General features: G+C 47.4%; 1 protein-coding gene across 10 annotated transcripts in view; it reads right to left on the minus strand.

The window, feature by feature from the left end:
* Nucleotides 1–8,402: 8,402 nt before the first annotated feature.
* The window catches only part of SEZ6L (seizure related 6 homolog like), a 200,069-nt gene continuing 191,642 nt past the window's right edge, over nt 8,403–16,829 (minus strand). For 4 of the 10 annotated variants that reach the window (XM_067014505.1, XM_067014501.1, XM_067014499.1 and 1 more), the window contains 3 exons: nt 16,033–16,144; nt 14,588–14,690; nt 8,403–11,703 (listed from right to left, as the gene is read on the minus strand). In XM_067014505.1, the coding sequence (XP_066870606.1) occupies nt 11,674–11,703; nt 14,588–14,690; nt 16,033–16,144 (245 nt within the window). In that variant the 3' untranslated portion in view covers nt 8,403–11,673. Of the gene's footprint in view, nt 11,704–14,587; nt 14,691–16,032; nt 16,148–16,829 lie in introns of all 10 variants that reach the window. The other 6 variants (XM_067014504.1, XM_067014500.1, XM_067014498.1 and 3 more) reach the window with 2 other exon arrangements.

Raw genomic sequence — 16,829 nt, forward strand, 5'->3', positions numbered from 1 at the left:
AGACTTCACGGATTCCATTGAGTGGGGGAGTTGGGGGTGGTGATCGGGGGAGGCAGCACGAGAAGCAGCTACACAGTCCACAGAGACGGGTCTGCGATGGACAAGACATTCCCGTGGGACTACAGGGGTGGTCAGGGCACTGGGAGGGAGGTCCCAGAAACCACCGTCCCCCAAAGATCTCCAGGCACTGGGCTCAGAAATCGGACTGTTTTGAAGGGTGACCAGTTAGCTGTGTGACACTGGGCAAGTTACCCAGCCTCTCTGAGCCTCAGCTTCCTTATCTACACTGGCTTGTCATTTACAAGGTTGCTGGGAGGCTTAAATGAGACCGTGTCTACTGAGCTTATCACAACGCCAGGCACATTGTGAGTGCTTACCACGTGTTAGCTGTCGCTCTGCTCAAGTTTATCCAGACCTTATGTGTCTGGCCAGCCTTGAACCTAGGGATGTCTGGCTCTCCCGCTGTGTTCTTAACACCTCCCCAGGATCCTTTCACAGCTTAGATCTCCTCCCATTTCCCCCACTCTTGTCACTCTCTTAAACTCACAGCTAAATTGTGACAAAAGAGGGATTTGTGGCAAATGGCTCAGCAGGATTTAGAAGCAACTGCTGGGCACATCTGCTGCACACGTTGACAGACTCCAGAGAACAAAGCTGTGACCACCTCAGCTCACCTCCGGAGTCTACAGTGGGGGTGGGAAGGGAGGAGCTGGAGGACTGGGTGTGGGGCAACACCCATGGGGACCTGCAGGGGCCTCCCAGACCCTCCAGTTGTGTGTCTTTCAAAATCACAAAGCTTAGGAATGAGGTTTGTGTATGTGCTCTTTTTGTTGGAATCTCAAAAGTCAAAAGGTATTTTGAACAGAGCTGGACACTGGAGAAATTCAGCGATGGCTGTGTAAGGCAGGTTTCCGGGCAGCCCAAGATGTGCGCAGCCTGACAGTCTGGTCCCTGGGAGACGGAGCTGGTGCCGGGATGATGTGGGGACGGGGTCGGGATACAGACAGACCAAGAGAGAGACAGACGGAAGAACAGAGAGATAGATACAGAGGGAAACAGAGACACAGAGAAGCAGAGAGGGAGAGAGACGATAGGGACAGAAACACACAGAGAAAGGCAGAGAGAGAAAAAGAGAGACAAAGAGAGACAGAAAGAATCAGAAGGAGAGAGAGGACAGAAAGAAGGAGAGAAGAGGACATTTGTTAATTTAAAGAGAAACAAAAGAGGGAGGCAAGAAAACGGGGAGAAAGAGCGGGGGCAGGGAGAACTTGAGGCGAGAAAGAGACGAAGATTAAAGGGAAAAAGGAAACAGAGGAGAGAAAGGCTGAGGGGAGCAGAGAAAGGAGGTGGGAGGGGGCGGGAGGGATCTGATTAGCCAGTGAAGACCTTTCCTCATTTCTGTCTCCTCTATTGTTCCTCTGGCAGGTGGAGCGCCAAATTAGCAATAATCTCATGCCTGTGGAAGCCCCGAACCCCAGCCCAGTATCCAGGCTATGTTAGAGGTTTATAGATCTGATTCTGTACTAGCTTTTTCCCCACCAGTTTCCACCCCAAAGTAGACTCTTCTCCTGGACACTCAATGCTTGTTCATAGGACACAACTTTAGGAAGACCCTGGGAGATACCGACAGCCTGGAACCGGGCACATAATTTTCAAAATGCAGACATGGGGCCCCTTGTTCAAAAATTATCAAGACCTTGACAGCCGATCATTAAACCAAGCATGGGGCTCTTCCAAGGGCAGGGCACCTACTCCCCCCACTTAGATGCCAGTGAGTGGGAGAGCGAGGACCCCAGGGCCTCTGGGAATGGCAAGAGGCAATGACTCTACCTTGGGTTCTCTGTTAACTTCATTCATTCATTCATTTATTCATTCAACAGATATTTAAGACTGCTAGCCTGTAGCTACAGTCTTAAATATGGCAACAAAACCCTCCATTTCTCAAGTACTTTTCTGTGCTAAGCATTTTATGTGTGTTATCTCATTTCATTCTCATTAATAACTAGACAGCGTGGCTGTTATTATCACCAGTCCCATTTTACAGATGAGGAAACTGAGGCCACTGGCTTAAGTCCCAGGGCTATTAAGTGGTAGAGCCAGGGCTGTCTGCCTAGAGCCCTCGTTCTTTACTGTCAGGCCTGTCTGTCTCTATTCCTCTTCTGAAAGGAACAGGAGACAGAAAGTGAGGCTCAGTAGAAAGGAGCATCTGCTTCATGATTGCTGGTGAGCATGGAAATTAGAGGGACGAAAAGAGGAGTAGACTTTAGACAGGGGGAAGGCTCTTCCACATAAGTGTAGGAGTTTTCACATACTGGGGTATGGGCAGAATTGGCAGGAGGCGACAAATCATGGCCCCCAAAGCACAGCCTGCCTGGCCCTAGGGACACGGGAATGAGCAGAGTTCAGAAATGCAGCATCTGATGTGTAGCGAAAGCATCCGGTGCAAGGAATTACGGTTTTGTAAGTTTGGTTTGTTTTTCTGAAGTCGCTAACACACCGTGTCAGTTTGCCCTGCAGTGGGCACCACTTGATGGATGTATCACGTCCTTTGGAACGGGGGTTCTTAGCCTGGGGGTGTGAGTGAGCTCTGGTTCTCCTGCATCTGGATGTAGCTTTCCTGGTGGGTGCTCTCCAGAAGCAGACCCTGAGTTAAGATGCCACTAAAGGTGGTTGTTTGGGAGGTGATACCAGGAAGCACCAAAGGACAGTGGGTAAGTAACCCTCAGAAGGGAAGGAAGACCATTAAAAAGTCTTATTATTGTTATTGAGCACTGGGAACTCTGGGGACAGCATAGAACATACCTCACAGTTGTTCCTCCCAAGGCAAGTAAGAGCTGGGATAGTAATCCCTCAACTCCATCCCTCATTGGCTGAGAACTGCTCCCAGGTATATCCCTCTAGCGCATCCAGATGCCCTGTAAGCCACGTAGAGTATTTAGTTCTTACCTGTGGGTCTTGACATCCGGTATATGAGTTATTACTAAATATAGAATTGTCGGTATGCTACACAATACTACAAATTTTCAGGGGTATATAGATGCTTTGTGAATATGACTGCAGGTGTGTGTTGGGGGGAGAGGCACCTACACAAGACATATTTTCTCAATTACCTGACATACAATTAATAGTACATTAGTAATATACCTCTTAGTTTCAAGGAACAGAAACCCAGCTCAAATTGGCTTTATCCCGAAGAGAAGTTTTGGTTCATATGATTGCAAAGGCAAGAGAAGTGGGTCTGACTTGGATCCAAGAGCCTCAATAACGTCACCAGGAATCTCTTTTTTTCCATTTCTGGGATTTGTTTTTCTTGGTCTTTTTTTCATTTACAGCCAGGTTTGTCCCACGTGACAGCAACATGGCTGCCGGCAGGTCCTGGCATCCCTCCAGCAGCCTGGCAACTCCCACACAGAGTGAGCCTGTTTCCCATTGGCCCAGATTGGGTCATGTGACCATCTCTGAGCTAATTCTGGAATCTCTGATTGGCCAGACTGTGGTCACGTGCTCAGAGTCAGGCAGTAGGGTGGCTCCACCCAAGCACGTGGACTGAGATCCCCTCTCTCTCGTGGTTCCCCAAAGTAACATGGAGGAGCTGTTACTAAAAGAAGGGAGCCTAGATTTCCATTGCAACCAGCATGTGGAGTGCCCGCCACAAAAAAGCCACCTTCCTTTGGAAAATGTTGGGATGTCGACCAAAATATACCAGGGTCTTCCTACATGATTTGGGGATAAAAGTATGGTTCTTGCATCATAGTTTGATGAAATCATTTTGATTATATAAACCGCTCAGAGAATCCTCCAGTAGAAAATAGTTCAAATTCAGGAAGGAGGGACTCTGGGGAGGGCGCGGGGGGGGGGGGAGGGGAACTGAGGCAGAGTGGATAAATATCCACTGTAGAGAAGAGGTCCAGGTAGAAGAGCCTCCCTGCAGGTGGGATCCCGCAGTACCGTGGGTTAGAGCCCAACTGATAAGAAAAGCGGGATTCTGGAACTGCTGGCAAAGCCTTTCAGATAAATAAGCACAATGGTTCCCTACTGATTGTCCTTGGCATTCTTTTTAGCTTTTGACACAACACATTCTGCTGCAATAAACAACCTTGTACAAACGTCGTCTCCCTGGTGCCTTGTATTTCTGTGGGATAAGTGGAATAAATTATGATGTCACACACCATGGGCTATAACTCAGCTTTAACATAATAAGCTGGAGCTTTGTGCAATGACCTGGTGAGATGTCCGGAATAGATATGTCCCCACTCTCTCCCTCTCGATTAAAAAAAAGCAAGATACAGAATTTTTTCTTTTTTTGAGGAAAACTAAAAACTTTGTGTTTTTTATGAGCAAGGGGAATGGTGTGGAAGGACACCCATCAAACAGTAAATATTAATATTTTAAGGACGTGGGACTAGAGGGCTTGAAAAGGTGATTAGCTTGCTTACTAGTCCAGTAGGCTATTTTTATACACGTATATATTTCACACGCAATCAAAAATGTTAAGAGGAAGCCTGCCTTCTAAGAAGGTTGAAGATTGGCCTGCAGGTTGGGGGTTAGGGAACATTGAAAAGGCATATATTGCTTTTATAGAAGAGGGAGGGAGGGTTGGTAGATAAAATACCCAGTTAAATGTGGATTTCACATAAAGGACAAATAAATTTTAGCGTAAGTATATCCCAAACATTGCACTCTTCCCACTGGCCCAGCTTGGGTCATGTGACCATCTCTGAACTAATCATGGAACCTCTGATTGGCCAGAGGGTAGTCAGGTGCCCACAGGGTCAGAACTTATACTACAGATTTACACATATTTTTCAAAATCTGATTTTCAAATTTAACTGGGTGTCCTACAGTTTTATTTTCTAAATTTGGCAACCCTGTGTGGAAAGAAGTAAGCTGTCTGCGTAGGGAGTGGGGGTAGTGTGCAGGGGGCCGCAGCTCTGTAAGTGGGAGAGCACTGAAATTTGGAGAGGGAGAGAGATTACAACAGGAGCCCGGGAAGGTGAGACTCTTGAGGACGGAATTGGGGAAAAAGAATTTTAAGGAAGTTTCCTTGGGTGACGTGCCTCTCACTCAGTTCCCTTGAGAGACCGTCAGTAAAAATTCGATTCTTTTAAGTCTTCTGTGGACTTAGAGTGGTTGAAGCCTACACTGTGTGAGCCCCTGGTCCAAGGTGAGCCCATTTTTTAACCATAACACCTTCTGCCTGGGTCTATTTCACGGGCAAGGAGGAGGTACCAATGATGTTCGTTTCTCTTTCTCTGTCAAGAGTCAAGGGCAGTCCACTCATCCTCCAAACTGAAAACTGTTGTATCAGAAATAATCCATTTCATCAGATGACTTTGTCCAAAGGGAATAACCCTTGTGAGGCAGTGAAGTGTGGCTGAGGCTGCCATCTGGTGGTTGAAAGGGACTCAGACGCTGGCAACCTTGCCGGTACCTTGGGCTTCCCTGTTTGGTTGATATTCATTTCTTCGCAAATATCTAACAATACCTATATGTGCCAGGCAAACATGTTGTAAACAGTAGTATTAATAGCACTTTTTTTTTTTTTTTTTTGGCGGTACGCGGGCCTCTCACTGTTGTGGCCTCTCCCGTTGCGGAGCACGGGCTCCAGACGCGCAGGCTCAGCGGCCACGGCTCACGGGCCCAGCCGCTCCGCGGCATGTGGGATCTTCCCAGACCGGGGCACGAACCCGTGTCCCCTGCATCGGCAGGCGGACTCTCAACCACTGCGCCACCAGGGAAGCCCAATAGCATTGTTTTAAAATGGGAATTTTTTAGTTGAGTGCAAATAAAAACCTATACTGGAAATGTAAGGAAATAAAAAGTAGGTCTTTAAAACTTGTAAGCCATGAAATTCATGTCGAAAGTACTTTTCCTGTCCTACGCCATCTTTTAGGGTAGAGGGTTAGGAAATCTTGGACAGAGTTATAACATGGACAGAGAAAGAGTGGGGAGCACAGGGAGGAGAAAGGAGGTAGGGCGAGAAACTTGGAAGGGGAGGTTGGTGGGGGCACAAGAGCTGAAAAGTTGATAGAACTTTCCAGAAACTGGCATTCACACCTTATCTTTGCTTTTAGATTCCACTTTGGTGAAATATTTCCTCTGTTTATACTGTTGCAGAACATACAGAACCATTACCTGTATTTATGGAGCTGGTTTCATGCATTATTATGCTTTACACTAGGGACAGGTAGGTTGATGTTGGTGCCATCAGTGGGCCAGGGTTTTCTATCCACTTAGTGTCCATTCTTAGTGGCTTGCTTTTGTCCTCAGGCTGGACTCTTCCATTGCAAGATGAACACTCAAGTCCTGAAGTATCATGACTGGGTTCAGAAAGGAGAAAAGGGGGCTGGTGCTGTAGCAGCTGTGTCTGTCCCCTTTTATCAGGAAAGCAAACACTTTTTTAGGGCAACTCTCACTCTCCACCAACACACACACACACACACACACATACACACACAGCCAACTTCAGCTAATGCTTGTTGACCAGAATGAGTCAGAAGATCAACCCTAACAGCAAGGGAGGCTGGGGAACTGGGTAACAGGATTGTCATAATTGAAACCAGCCATGACCCATTGTTGGAAGATGGGTTCATGGCTGCTCTGAAAAAAATTAGGGTTCCATTAGCAGAGAGAAGAGAAACAGATATTGGATATTGTTTGCCCCAACATTCCATCACTTTTAGGACAGTTAGTAACTTTTCCTTCCTCTTTTATGCAGGGATTTAGAAACCCCGTAGCGAGGAGCTTCACAGTGACATAGAAAGGTGACTCCTGCCTATTGGGGTCCCTCACTCCAATACGCTGCTAATCGTTGATGGAGTCGAGATTCAACCCACAGTTCCAGCTCTTCACTACTGCTGAACACAGCCAAACACCTCCCAGGACAAAACCGAGTGAGGCAGAGTCCCTGAGCTCAGGGCGTCCACAGGATCAGAGCCTGCTTGGGTTCTGGGTGCCCCGGGAGGAAGCAGCACTGCTCAGGCATTCCTACCCAGGACATCGACCAGGAGCCAGACCTCCTGGGTCCCCTTCCCTCATGGATGAGCTTTGTGGACTTGGGCAAGTGACTTAGCCTCTCTGAGCCTCAGACGCCGCATCTGTAAGAGGAGAATGATAATAATTTTACTGACAGGAGTAAATGACATATTAAAGGGCATCAAGTAACTAGGAAATCTAAAACTATTCTAAAAGAGAAAGTGTGTTTAAAATGTAGAAAACAAAACAAAAAGAGCTAGCAAGCAGCCAAGGAATGCCAGCTACTAACTATTACCATGATTGTTATGATTATTACTATGCTATCCTGGCAGGGATCTCTTTGGTCACTGCTTTATTGTTCTCCCTCTCCTGGCCCAGGGCTGCCCATGGTGGGTTCATGGTCTCGGGAAACTCTGTCTCTCCACTATTGCTCTAAACTTGTGAGCAGCCAGGCCTGGGAAACAGAATCTTGGTTTCCGAAAGCATCCCGGGCACCCTCTGCCTTTCCGTCTTCTTTCTTCACCTTGCCTGTCCTTCCTCGGAATCGCCTCCGTTCCAGAACTGATTTTGAGTGACAGGCCCATGCATGATTCAGCCCCACCCTGGTCCTGCCAGTGGCCCCGCCCCACTGGTGAAACCTCCCCAGGAAACCTATCAGAAGCCCCACCCCTTCATTTTATAACGGAAGATGATTGGATAGCTGCAGGGAAGGAGCACGCCCGACGTCCACCCAGGACGCTGCCCTACGTGCCTCTCCCACCCTGTTCTCCATTTACTGAGTTGTCCCAGAGATGATGAGGCGAACTTGGAGCCCCCTTCCCCCTGATCCTTGAAAATTACCTAAATTTTGGATTGGATTCCCCACGTGGCCACCAGAGGGAGCATTAAACACAAAGTCCAGTCATCTATCAGGATTTTTCTACTTTCTTCTGGGTACCACCTGGAGGATTGCTTTCTTTGTCAAATGGAGACAGGCCAGTGATGGCTAATTGTATGTGTCAATTTGACCTGGCTAAGAGATGACCAGATAGCTGGCCAAACATTATTTTCAGGTGTGTCTATGAGGGTGTTTCCCAAAGAGATTAGCATTTGAATTGGGAACTGAGTAACTTTCCAACCCACGGAGGGCCTGAAGAGAACAAAAGGCGGAGGATGGAGAATTTGCTGTCTGCTTGAGCTGGAGCATCTCTGCTCTCCTCTCCTCGGACACTGATGCTCCTGGTATGTCCTGCATGGTGGTATGTGATGATGGCAGTGGACACGTCTTGTTCCAAACATTCCCCAAACGTTCCTGGAACCATTCCCGAGTCAACAGTCCTGTCTTGGCATTCAAAGTCTCAGTAGGTGTCATCCCAGCCGAATCCCCAGAAACGGGAAACATTCCACTCAGTGCCAGCCTGGGACGTTTGTAACAAAAACCCCATAGCTTTGACTTTTTTCATTTCTTTTATTAGCATCAATATATACAAAGTGGAAAATGACTTCATTATTCTAGCTTAGAAAGTTCGTTTTGCGTTTAATTCTATTTGGGCATAAAATGGAAATGAAAACTTCCCAGGAGAAAGCCTACCTTTGGGGGTTCCGAACAACTCAATAAAACGTGACCTCAAATGACCCAGCGACCTCAAAAACATAGGAAAGTCATACCCTTTGGATTGACCAAAAGAAAGGTCATTTTTGCCCAAGGCTCACGCTCAGCCTACATCTGCCCACGTATTTGCCCAGTCCCGTCCGTCTGCTTACACAAGCATTTGGATCACGTAGCCACTTTGTTTCTTGCTGGGCTGTTTGGCAGTTTCCAAAGCTATCAGCCTGAGGTTCTGCAGGCTCTCCAAGGAGCTGGCTTCAAAAGATAATTTTTAAAGCATGTCCGTGGAACTAAAAGGATGGCCATCAAGTAGCAACCAGAATACTTATGTTGGCTAAATCATTCTACCCTCTACCACCAAAAAAAGCAGAAAGATGAGTCCCAAGCTGAAGAGGGTGGAGTGTGTGCATTTTTAAAGCACAGGATGGCAGCTGGCAGATACAGCTTATACGAATTAGCATGTAATACGCACCATCACATGCATTCTTTGAAGCTCGAAATCTCTGTAAACATATTTCCCCGATGTTTTACAAAGAGTAGCTTGTAGGAAGGTTCAGTCTGTTCTCAAGTTGAAGATTGTATCCTGTCAAAAATATTTAATCCCAGCGGGTTTTAACATTGAGCTTATTAAAAACAGACATGACATGAGCTGAAATGAGATGGCTGGTAAATTTTTGGCACGATTATTATGATTTGTTTTACCTTTACATATTACAAAGACACATTCAGGTATTTTAAAAAGAAAAATAGACACCAACCTGTCTTTTCAATCACACTGTACATTGTCAAGCTTGCATGATCCACCTTTTGACTAAAACAAACTTTTAAAACATGGTCACAGGTGCTGTATGACTAGGACAGAACTAAGATATTGGAATCCTGGAAAAAAAAGAAAAATCAACACCTCTCTACCCCATCCAACAGCCAATAAGAACTCCTGGGCCATGGCCTGGCCAGTTTTAGGGAACGGGGTTAGAATAAAGATTTTATATTGTGTCAGTCTTTATGAAAGGCAAATATTTAGTGTTCACGTAACCTAAAATTAAATATCATTAATAGAGTTCTTCATTCTGGATGACCCAGGGTTAGGATTAGAATCAGCATTAAATAGATATAAAAGCAAAGATTTGATTCTGCTTTCAAAAAAAAAGTTTGCATTATTTGCATTGCTGGTCTTTCTCCAGACATGACATTGCTCACTAATGGTCTGGAACATTTCTCCTCTGGTTCTTTCATAAAATGGGGTGGCCTTTGGGCAGCTGGAAAGCAGCCTTTTATGATCTCCTGCTGTGCATCATGAATGCATGCTTGAAGGAGCAGATGTGCAGGATTCTTTTCTGGCAGAAGGAAAATATTTGGGCCTCAGACGCCCCCAAGATTGAGGTCCACGGTCCCGGCTGGGAGGAGGTGGGGTGTGTGTGTGTGGGGGGGGGGGCAAAGCCAACTGCCATATTCTGTTTCAGATGCTTCCTAAGCAAGCTACCAAAACATGGACTCCCAGCTATTCTCCCAAAGGTCTGGCAGCCAGAAAGTCTTGTTTGAAAACCAGCTGATTTAAAACAATTCTAGAGAGCATGGGAAGGCCCCAAAGAGTACCCCAAAAGCCACTGGGCCGGTGTGCCTCTCTGAGCCACTGGCTGACACTAGGGAGATGAATTAGCCTCACATGCACTTTTCCTTCCAACCATCCTCACCCCTTGCCTTCTCTTTACACCTATATTTAGAAAAGAATCTTCCAGATAATCACACACTCACCAGTCCTATGGGGTTGAGGTGAAAGGACTCTGATAAAATACCAGGATGTGGGATTAATGAGATGCTAAGAGTTCCTTTCTGGCCTAAAATTCCTCCTTCTCTCCTCACTGGAGTTCAAATCGTGGGATGTGGATGCCGTCGTGGCTTTAAGCCCCCCGTTCCTGTTCCTCGGCACCTCTACGGTCAAGCATTCACGCCACCATCCAACACCCGGGCAGAGCTTCAGAGAATAGAAAAGTAGTTTCTTCTCATAGGACCCTCCCTCCCTCCAAAATACTCGATTGCGAGTGTATTCTGAAGGTGCCACCTTTTAGAGTGACAGTGCACTTGAGTCTCCCCTATTTTGAGGGCTCTGGTGCTGCACCACCCTGGGAGGGAAACAGAGCTCACCCCTGGATTTCTCCCCTGCAACCCAAAGCCTCTTAACACTATGGGCGGTGCTGCTCACGCCTGCAAAGAGTACGGATCTATCAGCACAGCTTGAGGGTGGCCTTGTTGAACAAGGTGAACGATTCTGGCCCTTGGAGCATAAATTACCTGCTCTTTCATCGTTGAAAGAGTGTCACGGAAAAGAACATTTTATTCTCTCGATTCCCTTAGCCAGCTTTCCCCCTCATCCACTTCTTCATTGGAACTCTCATCTTCTCTGAAAACTTTCCTTTGTCATCTGTCACCTTTATAGAAAGAGAACATTTTCTTAGTTTGCCAGCATCCAGTGAGGCCAGGGTGGTGAAAGAGAATGTTTATGTAACACCTTTGCTGCCTTCAGGGGGGCCATGGGAGGGAGGGGACAGGGCAGGTTCTTTTAGAAGCTGGCGAAATTGGAAGGGAGAAAACAGCCTGGTTTTGAAGTAGTGCTGTTTAAGTCTCCGTGCTAAATTTCAACCCAAGTTAATCCAACAAGAAATACCCTTTTCCAACCTAATCTTGGGACTTAGATTTGTACGAAAAACACCATGGGCGTGGATCCTGAAGATGCATGCAATTTGATGCGGCCGTAGCATGGCATTGCTGATAGAAGAAACAGCCTGTTGCTGTTTTTTTTTTGTTTTTTTGTTTTTCCCCTTTTCCCTCTACTGCTGTGTTTGCTATTTTACAGGTCCTCCACCTGCCTTCAGGATTGAGGCTGTACCACAAATTTGGCTGCAGCTGCAATACATCCAACCACACCTATTTCGATTTTAAATATAATAAATACAGTGAAGAAAACAGAAAGTCTTCAGTAAAGAGTCTAAAGAAAAGACAGCCGACACTCTGGGCTTTCCATCAAATACCACATGGTCTCTGGACGAATTTCTCGAGGAGGTTGTAGTTGAGTTTGTATCTGTAAGTTCCCTTCTCACGTGGAGCTCTCTCTAGATGGAAACTTCGTACTCTCTGGTTTCCTGTGAGAGAGAGAAGCACAGACCTGTTGACCCCTTGTGTGGCAGAGTAGCTCATGAATCGTTCCGGATGTTCACCCTTCTCTGTATCCGTGATATTGGACATAGGACTTTGCAGTGCTCTTTACTCTAACCTTGACTTGCTTTTACCAGTGGATTATGGGAAAGTGTGTCATAAGAGGGGCTTGAAAAGTGCCTGTGTGTTTCTGCTGCTGGTGTCCTGCCCTTCTGCCTTCACCATGAGGAGAGCATGCCTTGAAGGCCTTTAGCACCAGCAAGAAGATGAGAGTCATGGACAGCAGAGCTGAGTCATCAGCCAACCACAGATGTGTGAGTGAGCACTGCCAAACCAGGACTACCACCCAGCTGAAACTAGCTGAAAACACTGTCCCATGGACTGATGAGCAAATTAACGCCTGTTACTTTGAGCGACTGAGTTTGGGATTGTTACTCAGCATTATCATAGTGCTAGGTGACTGATACAATAAGTCTTAATAAGGTCTAGTTTCTAAAGTGCTATTTTTCATCAGCTTGACCTTCTCTGAGGATTCAAAACAAGCTATACACAATGTCAAATAACATATGACCTTGTCTTACCAGTGCCATATCTAAAATGACCACAACATGTAGACAGCAACCAGTTCAATTTCTCCAATACTCACGGAGTGTGTGTAATATACTCCAGGCCCCCAGGGCAGAGGAGCATGGAGATATAAGAAGTCATAGGCTCAGCCCCATGTCACTGTCACATGCTTTTTAAAAAAAATTTTTTTAAATAAATTTATTTATGTTTTGTTTATTTTTTTGGCTGCGTTGGGTCTTCCTGCTGAGCGCGGGGGCCCCCTCCGGCTGCGGGGAGGGAGGGCCACACCCCGCTGCGGTGGGTGGGCCTCTCACTGCGGTGGCCCCTCCTGCTGCGGAGCACAGGCTCCAGGCGCGCGGGCCCCAGCAGTTGCGGCGTGCGGGCGCAGTACTTATGGCTCGCGGGTTCCAGAGCGCAGGCTCAGCAGCCGCGGCGCACGGGCCCAGCTGCTCCGTGGCATGTGGGATCCTACTGGAGCAGGGACCGCACCTGCATCCCCTGCACTGGCAGGCAGACTCCCAACCAGTGCACCACCAGGGAAGCCCTGTCACATGCTTTCATGGAGTTCTACAGTTCCCACTGGGGCAACACAGATAAGCAATTCTGTCTGTGCTTCATGGTAGATGGAAGTTCGGGGGGCAGGCTCCAAGGTGGTCCTCATGATGCCCAACCTCCTGGTATTCACATTCCTTGTATGATCCCTTCCCCTTAACTGTATGCAGAACCTATGATTTGCTTCTAAGCAACAGAATGCAGCAAAGGTGCTAGGATGTCACTTCCACATTTATATTTTGTAGGATTGTGACCTCTCTCTCTCTCCCTCTCTCGCTGACTCTGAAAAAGCAAGCTGCCGTGTTGTGAGTTGTTCTATGGAGAAGGGACATATAGAAAGGAACTGAGGTTGACAGCATGCAAGAAACTGAGCCCCTTAGTCCAACGACCTGCAAGAAACTGGATGCTATCAACAGTCATGTGAGCTTGCAAGTGGATCCTTCCCCAGTCAAGCCGCAGATGAGACCGCAGCCTTGACTGACACCTTGATTGTAGCCTGTGAGTCCTGGAGCAGAGGACCTACATAAGCTGTGCCTGGACTCCTGACCTAAAGAATCTATGGGGTAATAAATGTGTGTCCTTTAGGCTCCTAAATTTGCAAAAATATTGTTACACATCAATTGATAACCAACAGGAGGTCAGAGTAAGCAGGAGTGATGGAAGGGTAGCACGGACAGGGAACAAGTCAAGTTTATGCCCCCAATATCGGGAGATGATTGTACATCACCACACAGTGAATTTGAAGGGTTGTGGTTTTGCAAACTCATGACCAGCCTTCTTGTTCTTCACACATGCCCCTGGGCCTTTGCATGTGCTCTCCTGTCTTCCTGGCATCTTCTTCAGCCACCTTATATGACTCAGCTTTCTCAAAGATGAGATGAGATGGCCTTCTCCCAACCCATCATACAATCATAGCATCTTGTCCAATTTCTTTCATGGCCCTTAAAAATTATGGTTTGTTGCAATCAAGATATTCACTGGCATATTTGATTGCTTGAGGTTCAAGGAGAGGCAAGAGAGTCTAACAGAGTTTGCATCCTGGCTGCAGGTTGTGTGTTCTGGCTGTGTGCAATCTTGACCAAATCGTTTTTCCTCTCCCTGAACCTCAGTGTCCTCATCAGTCAATCACAAATAACTAGAGAATCCATCACAAAGAGTTACGATTCAAGGGGATTATGCATTTAAGGGGTCTGGCCCATAATATTACTATTACCATTACTACTACTACTACTACTACTACTACTACTACTACTACTACTACTGTTATTGATATCTGTCTCCTTTGTGAGATTATAAGCTCATTAATGGAAGAACTGTGTCTGTTTGGTTCAGCTGTGTCCCTAGTACCAACACAAGGCTGCTGCTCAAATGTGTGGGGATGGCGCACACTGCCATTCAACAAGGAATGTAGTTTAATAAGATGTTGGGAACGCAGCCCATGGCCACCAGGCCACCGCTGGGCTCCGACCCATCTCAGCTGTCTCTCCATGGGTCTCTGGTGCAGCCCCTTCTTTCTGTGACCATCTGCTAAGAACAAACAGAGTTACAGGCTTGTCATCAGTTCCTAGAATGACCTGAGTTCTCCAGCAGTTACCTCAATAGGGGTCTTGGCGGGGATGAGACAGGAGGACCACTGGCCATGCCTTTCTGCCAGCAGCATCGTGAGCAAAAGGAAATTAAACCTCCCGTTTTGATGTCAATGGATTCAGAGCAAAGAGGGAGGCACCACGGAGACAAGAGAGACCCACTCACCCCTGTCTCATAAATGGGGTTGTCGAACTCGGTTTCCACGGTGATCTGGCTGTAGGGGTGGGAGTACATCAGGGGCAGGCGGAGGTTGGAGTAATAGCGGCATCTGGAGAAGAGACGGTGAAGGGAAGAGAAGTTACTTTTCCTGGACGAGGAGACACCTTACAGTCCCACAGGGGAACGGTGGGTGCTACTTCCTGAGCATGGGCACCTCCATGGATAACAAGGAGGATGTGTGGAGACAGCCTCTTGTAGGTGAGAATCCGAGTGGGGTAAAAGCTGAAATCATAATCGCTCTCAATTTCTAACCCGGTCAGTGATCCTTAAAGCCCGGGACCTCCCCTTACTGGAGCTTAATGTGTTTTCTCCTGTAAGATGATACAAGCCCCTCTGTAATGCAAAGAGCAAGCACAATAATAATGAGCATTTATTAAGCATATACTGTGTTGCCTCAGAGCAGCCTTCCCTGACCACCTATTTAGATCTGGTCTCTGTTCCCACACCCTGTCTCTCTCCTTTATTGTGTTTATTATAGTGTGTGATAATGTGTGTATTTCTCCTCTCCCCCTTCCAGACTGTGAGCTCCACAGGGACCATTTAGAGGAGGCAAATGCCTGCCTCACGGCCTTTGCACATGCTGCTTCTCTACCTGGAATCCTCCTCTCCCAGATATCTGCATAGTTTACTCATTGTTGCTTTCAAGCTCTTACTCAAATGTGATTTCTCACTGGGGCCTCCTCCACCCCTCCCCCACTTAAAATGCAACCATTGCCTCACCCCAGCTCCCTTTTTCTCTCTTCTAAGTTTTCTTCTTCTCCCTGCATTTTCCACCTTCTAATGTACTACTTACTTTTATATTATACTTTACTTATTGCCTCTCTTCCCCCATTAGAACCTGTGCCCCACACGTCAACGATTTCTTTTTGTTTTGTTCACGACGATGACCTTAGAGCCCAGAAAATGGCCTGGTACAGAGTCGGTGCTCAATAATTGTGAAACTGAACGAATTAGTAAATATGCTAGCCATACATGAATATCTTCCTTCCTTATTAAAGGCACGTTCTATGATACCCGACACCTGGGACAATGACATTAGACTGTCAATACATACATGTTGAATGAATGAGTGAGTGAAGGAATGAATGAGTCAGTGTGCCTGGCAATAGGAAATGTCTCTCTCTCCCATTAAACATGAGCTCTGCGAGGTCAGGAGAGTGTCTGTCTGATTTGTTGCCGCACGTTCAGCCCTCCTACCGTGAAGGGTTGGCAGGCGCACGATCTAAATATTTCTCAGAGTTGAACTGAATCACACACCATCCCTTCAATCACACAAATGCCACTGTCCCCGAGTGGAGACCCTGAGGCTCAGGGTCCAGTGACGAGCCCAGCCCCCCAGCACGCTGGTCGCTGGGTGGGTGAGAGCCCCACTCCCACCCGAAGCCCCATACCTGGTGATGTAAATGTAGGCTCCTCCCAGCAGTAAGGAGATGATAAGGACTGGAACGAAGATAGCCAGTGCCACGTTTCCCCCTTCCAGAGACGTCTCGGCTGCCGCTTCTGCTACTAAACGCACAAGCCAGTGAGGGCACCTGGCTCCCAGGGGAGTACCCGCCCTCCCAGCCCTGCACCCACTCCAAGACCTAATGTCACAGAGCCAGCCACTGGAGAACCATCTCCGTAAGGGAGAAGAGGCAGAGAGTAAAGGAAATGGTGCTGGTTCTTGGCAACAGAGCCCCAGACCCATTCTTGGATGGGGTGGCCATCAGTTGAAATCTGGTTAGAATCGAATTCCAGGGAAGACTTGGAGAAAATCCGCAACGTGCTAACTGGAAAGGCAGATTTGCTTGACAGTCTATGGAGAAGACAGAGTTGTGTCTAGACTGGCAGGTCCCTCCCAGACCTGCTCAATCAGACCCTCCAGCAGAGGGCGCTGGGCAGCTGGGTCAGTGCTCGGTACCTGCACACCCCATGACACCCTAACCGTGAAGACACAGTTTTCATCCTCAGAGGCCACGGCTGCACACTCTCAGGCAACCCTCTCGGCCTCACCTGGAGCCTCCCTCTACCTTCCAGTGGTTAGCAGAAATCACAAGAACTATGATGAGTATTGTGGAGGTGGAGGAGGGGAAGGGGGCGTTTTCCGAGCAAGGCTTGAAGGCAGGCTCCACATCCCTTCTGGACGCATTTTCCTCTGCCGTTCTCCACAGCCACGTCTAACAGAGCTCGGCATTATGCAAATCTGCAA

The sequence above is a fragment of the Kogia breviceps genome, chromosome 15 (genome assembly GCF_026419965.1).
Source record: "Kogia breviceps isolate mKogBre1 chromosome 15, mKogBre1 haplotype 1, whole genome shotgun sequence".
Lineage (NCBI taxonomy): Eukaryota > Metazoa > Chordata > Mammalia > Artiodactyla > Physeteridae > Kogia > Kogia breviceps.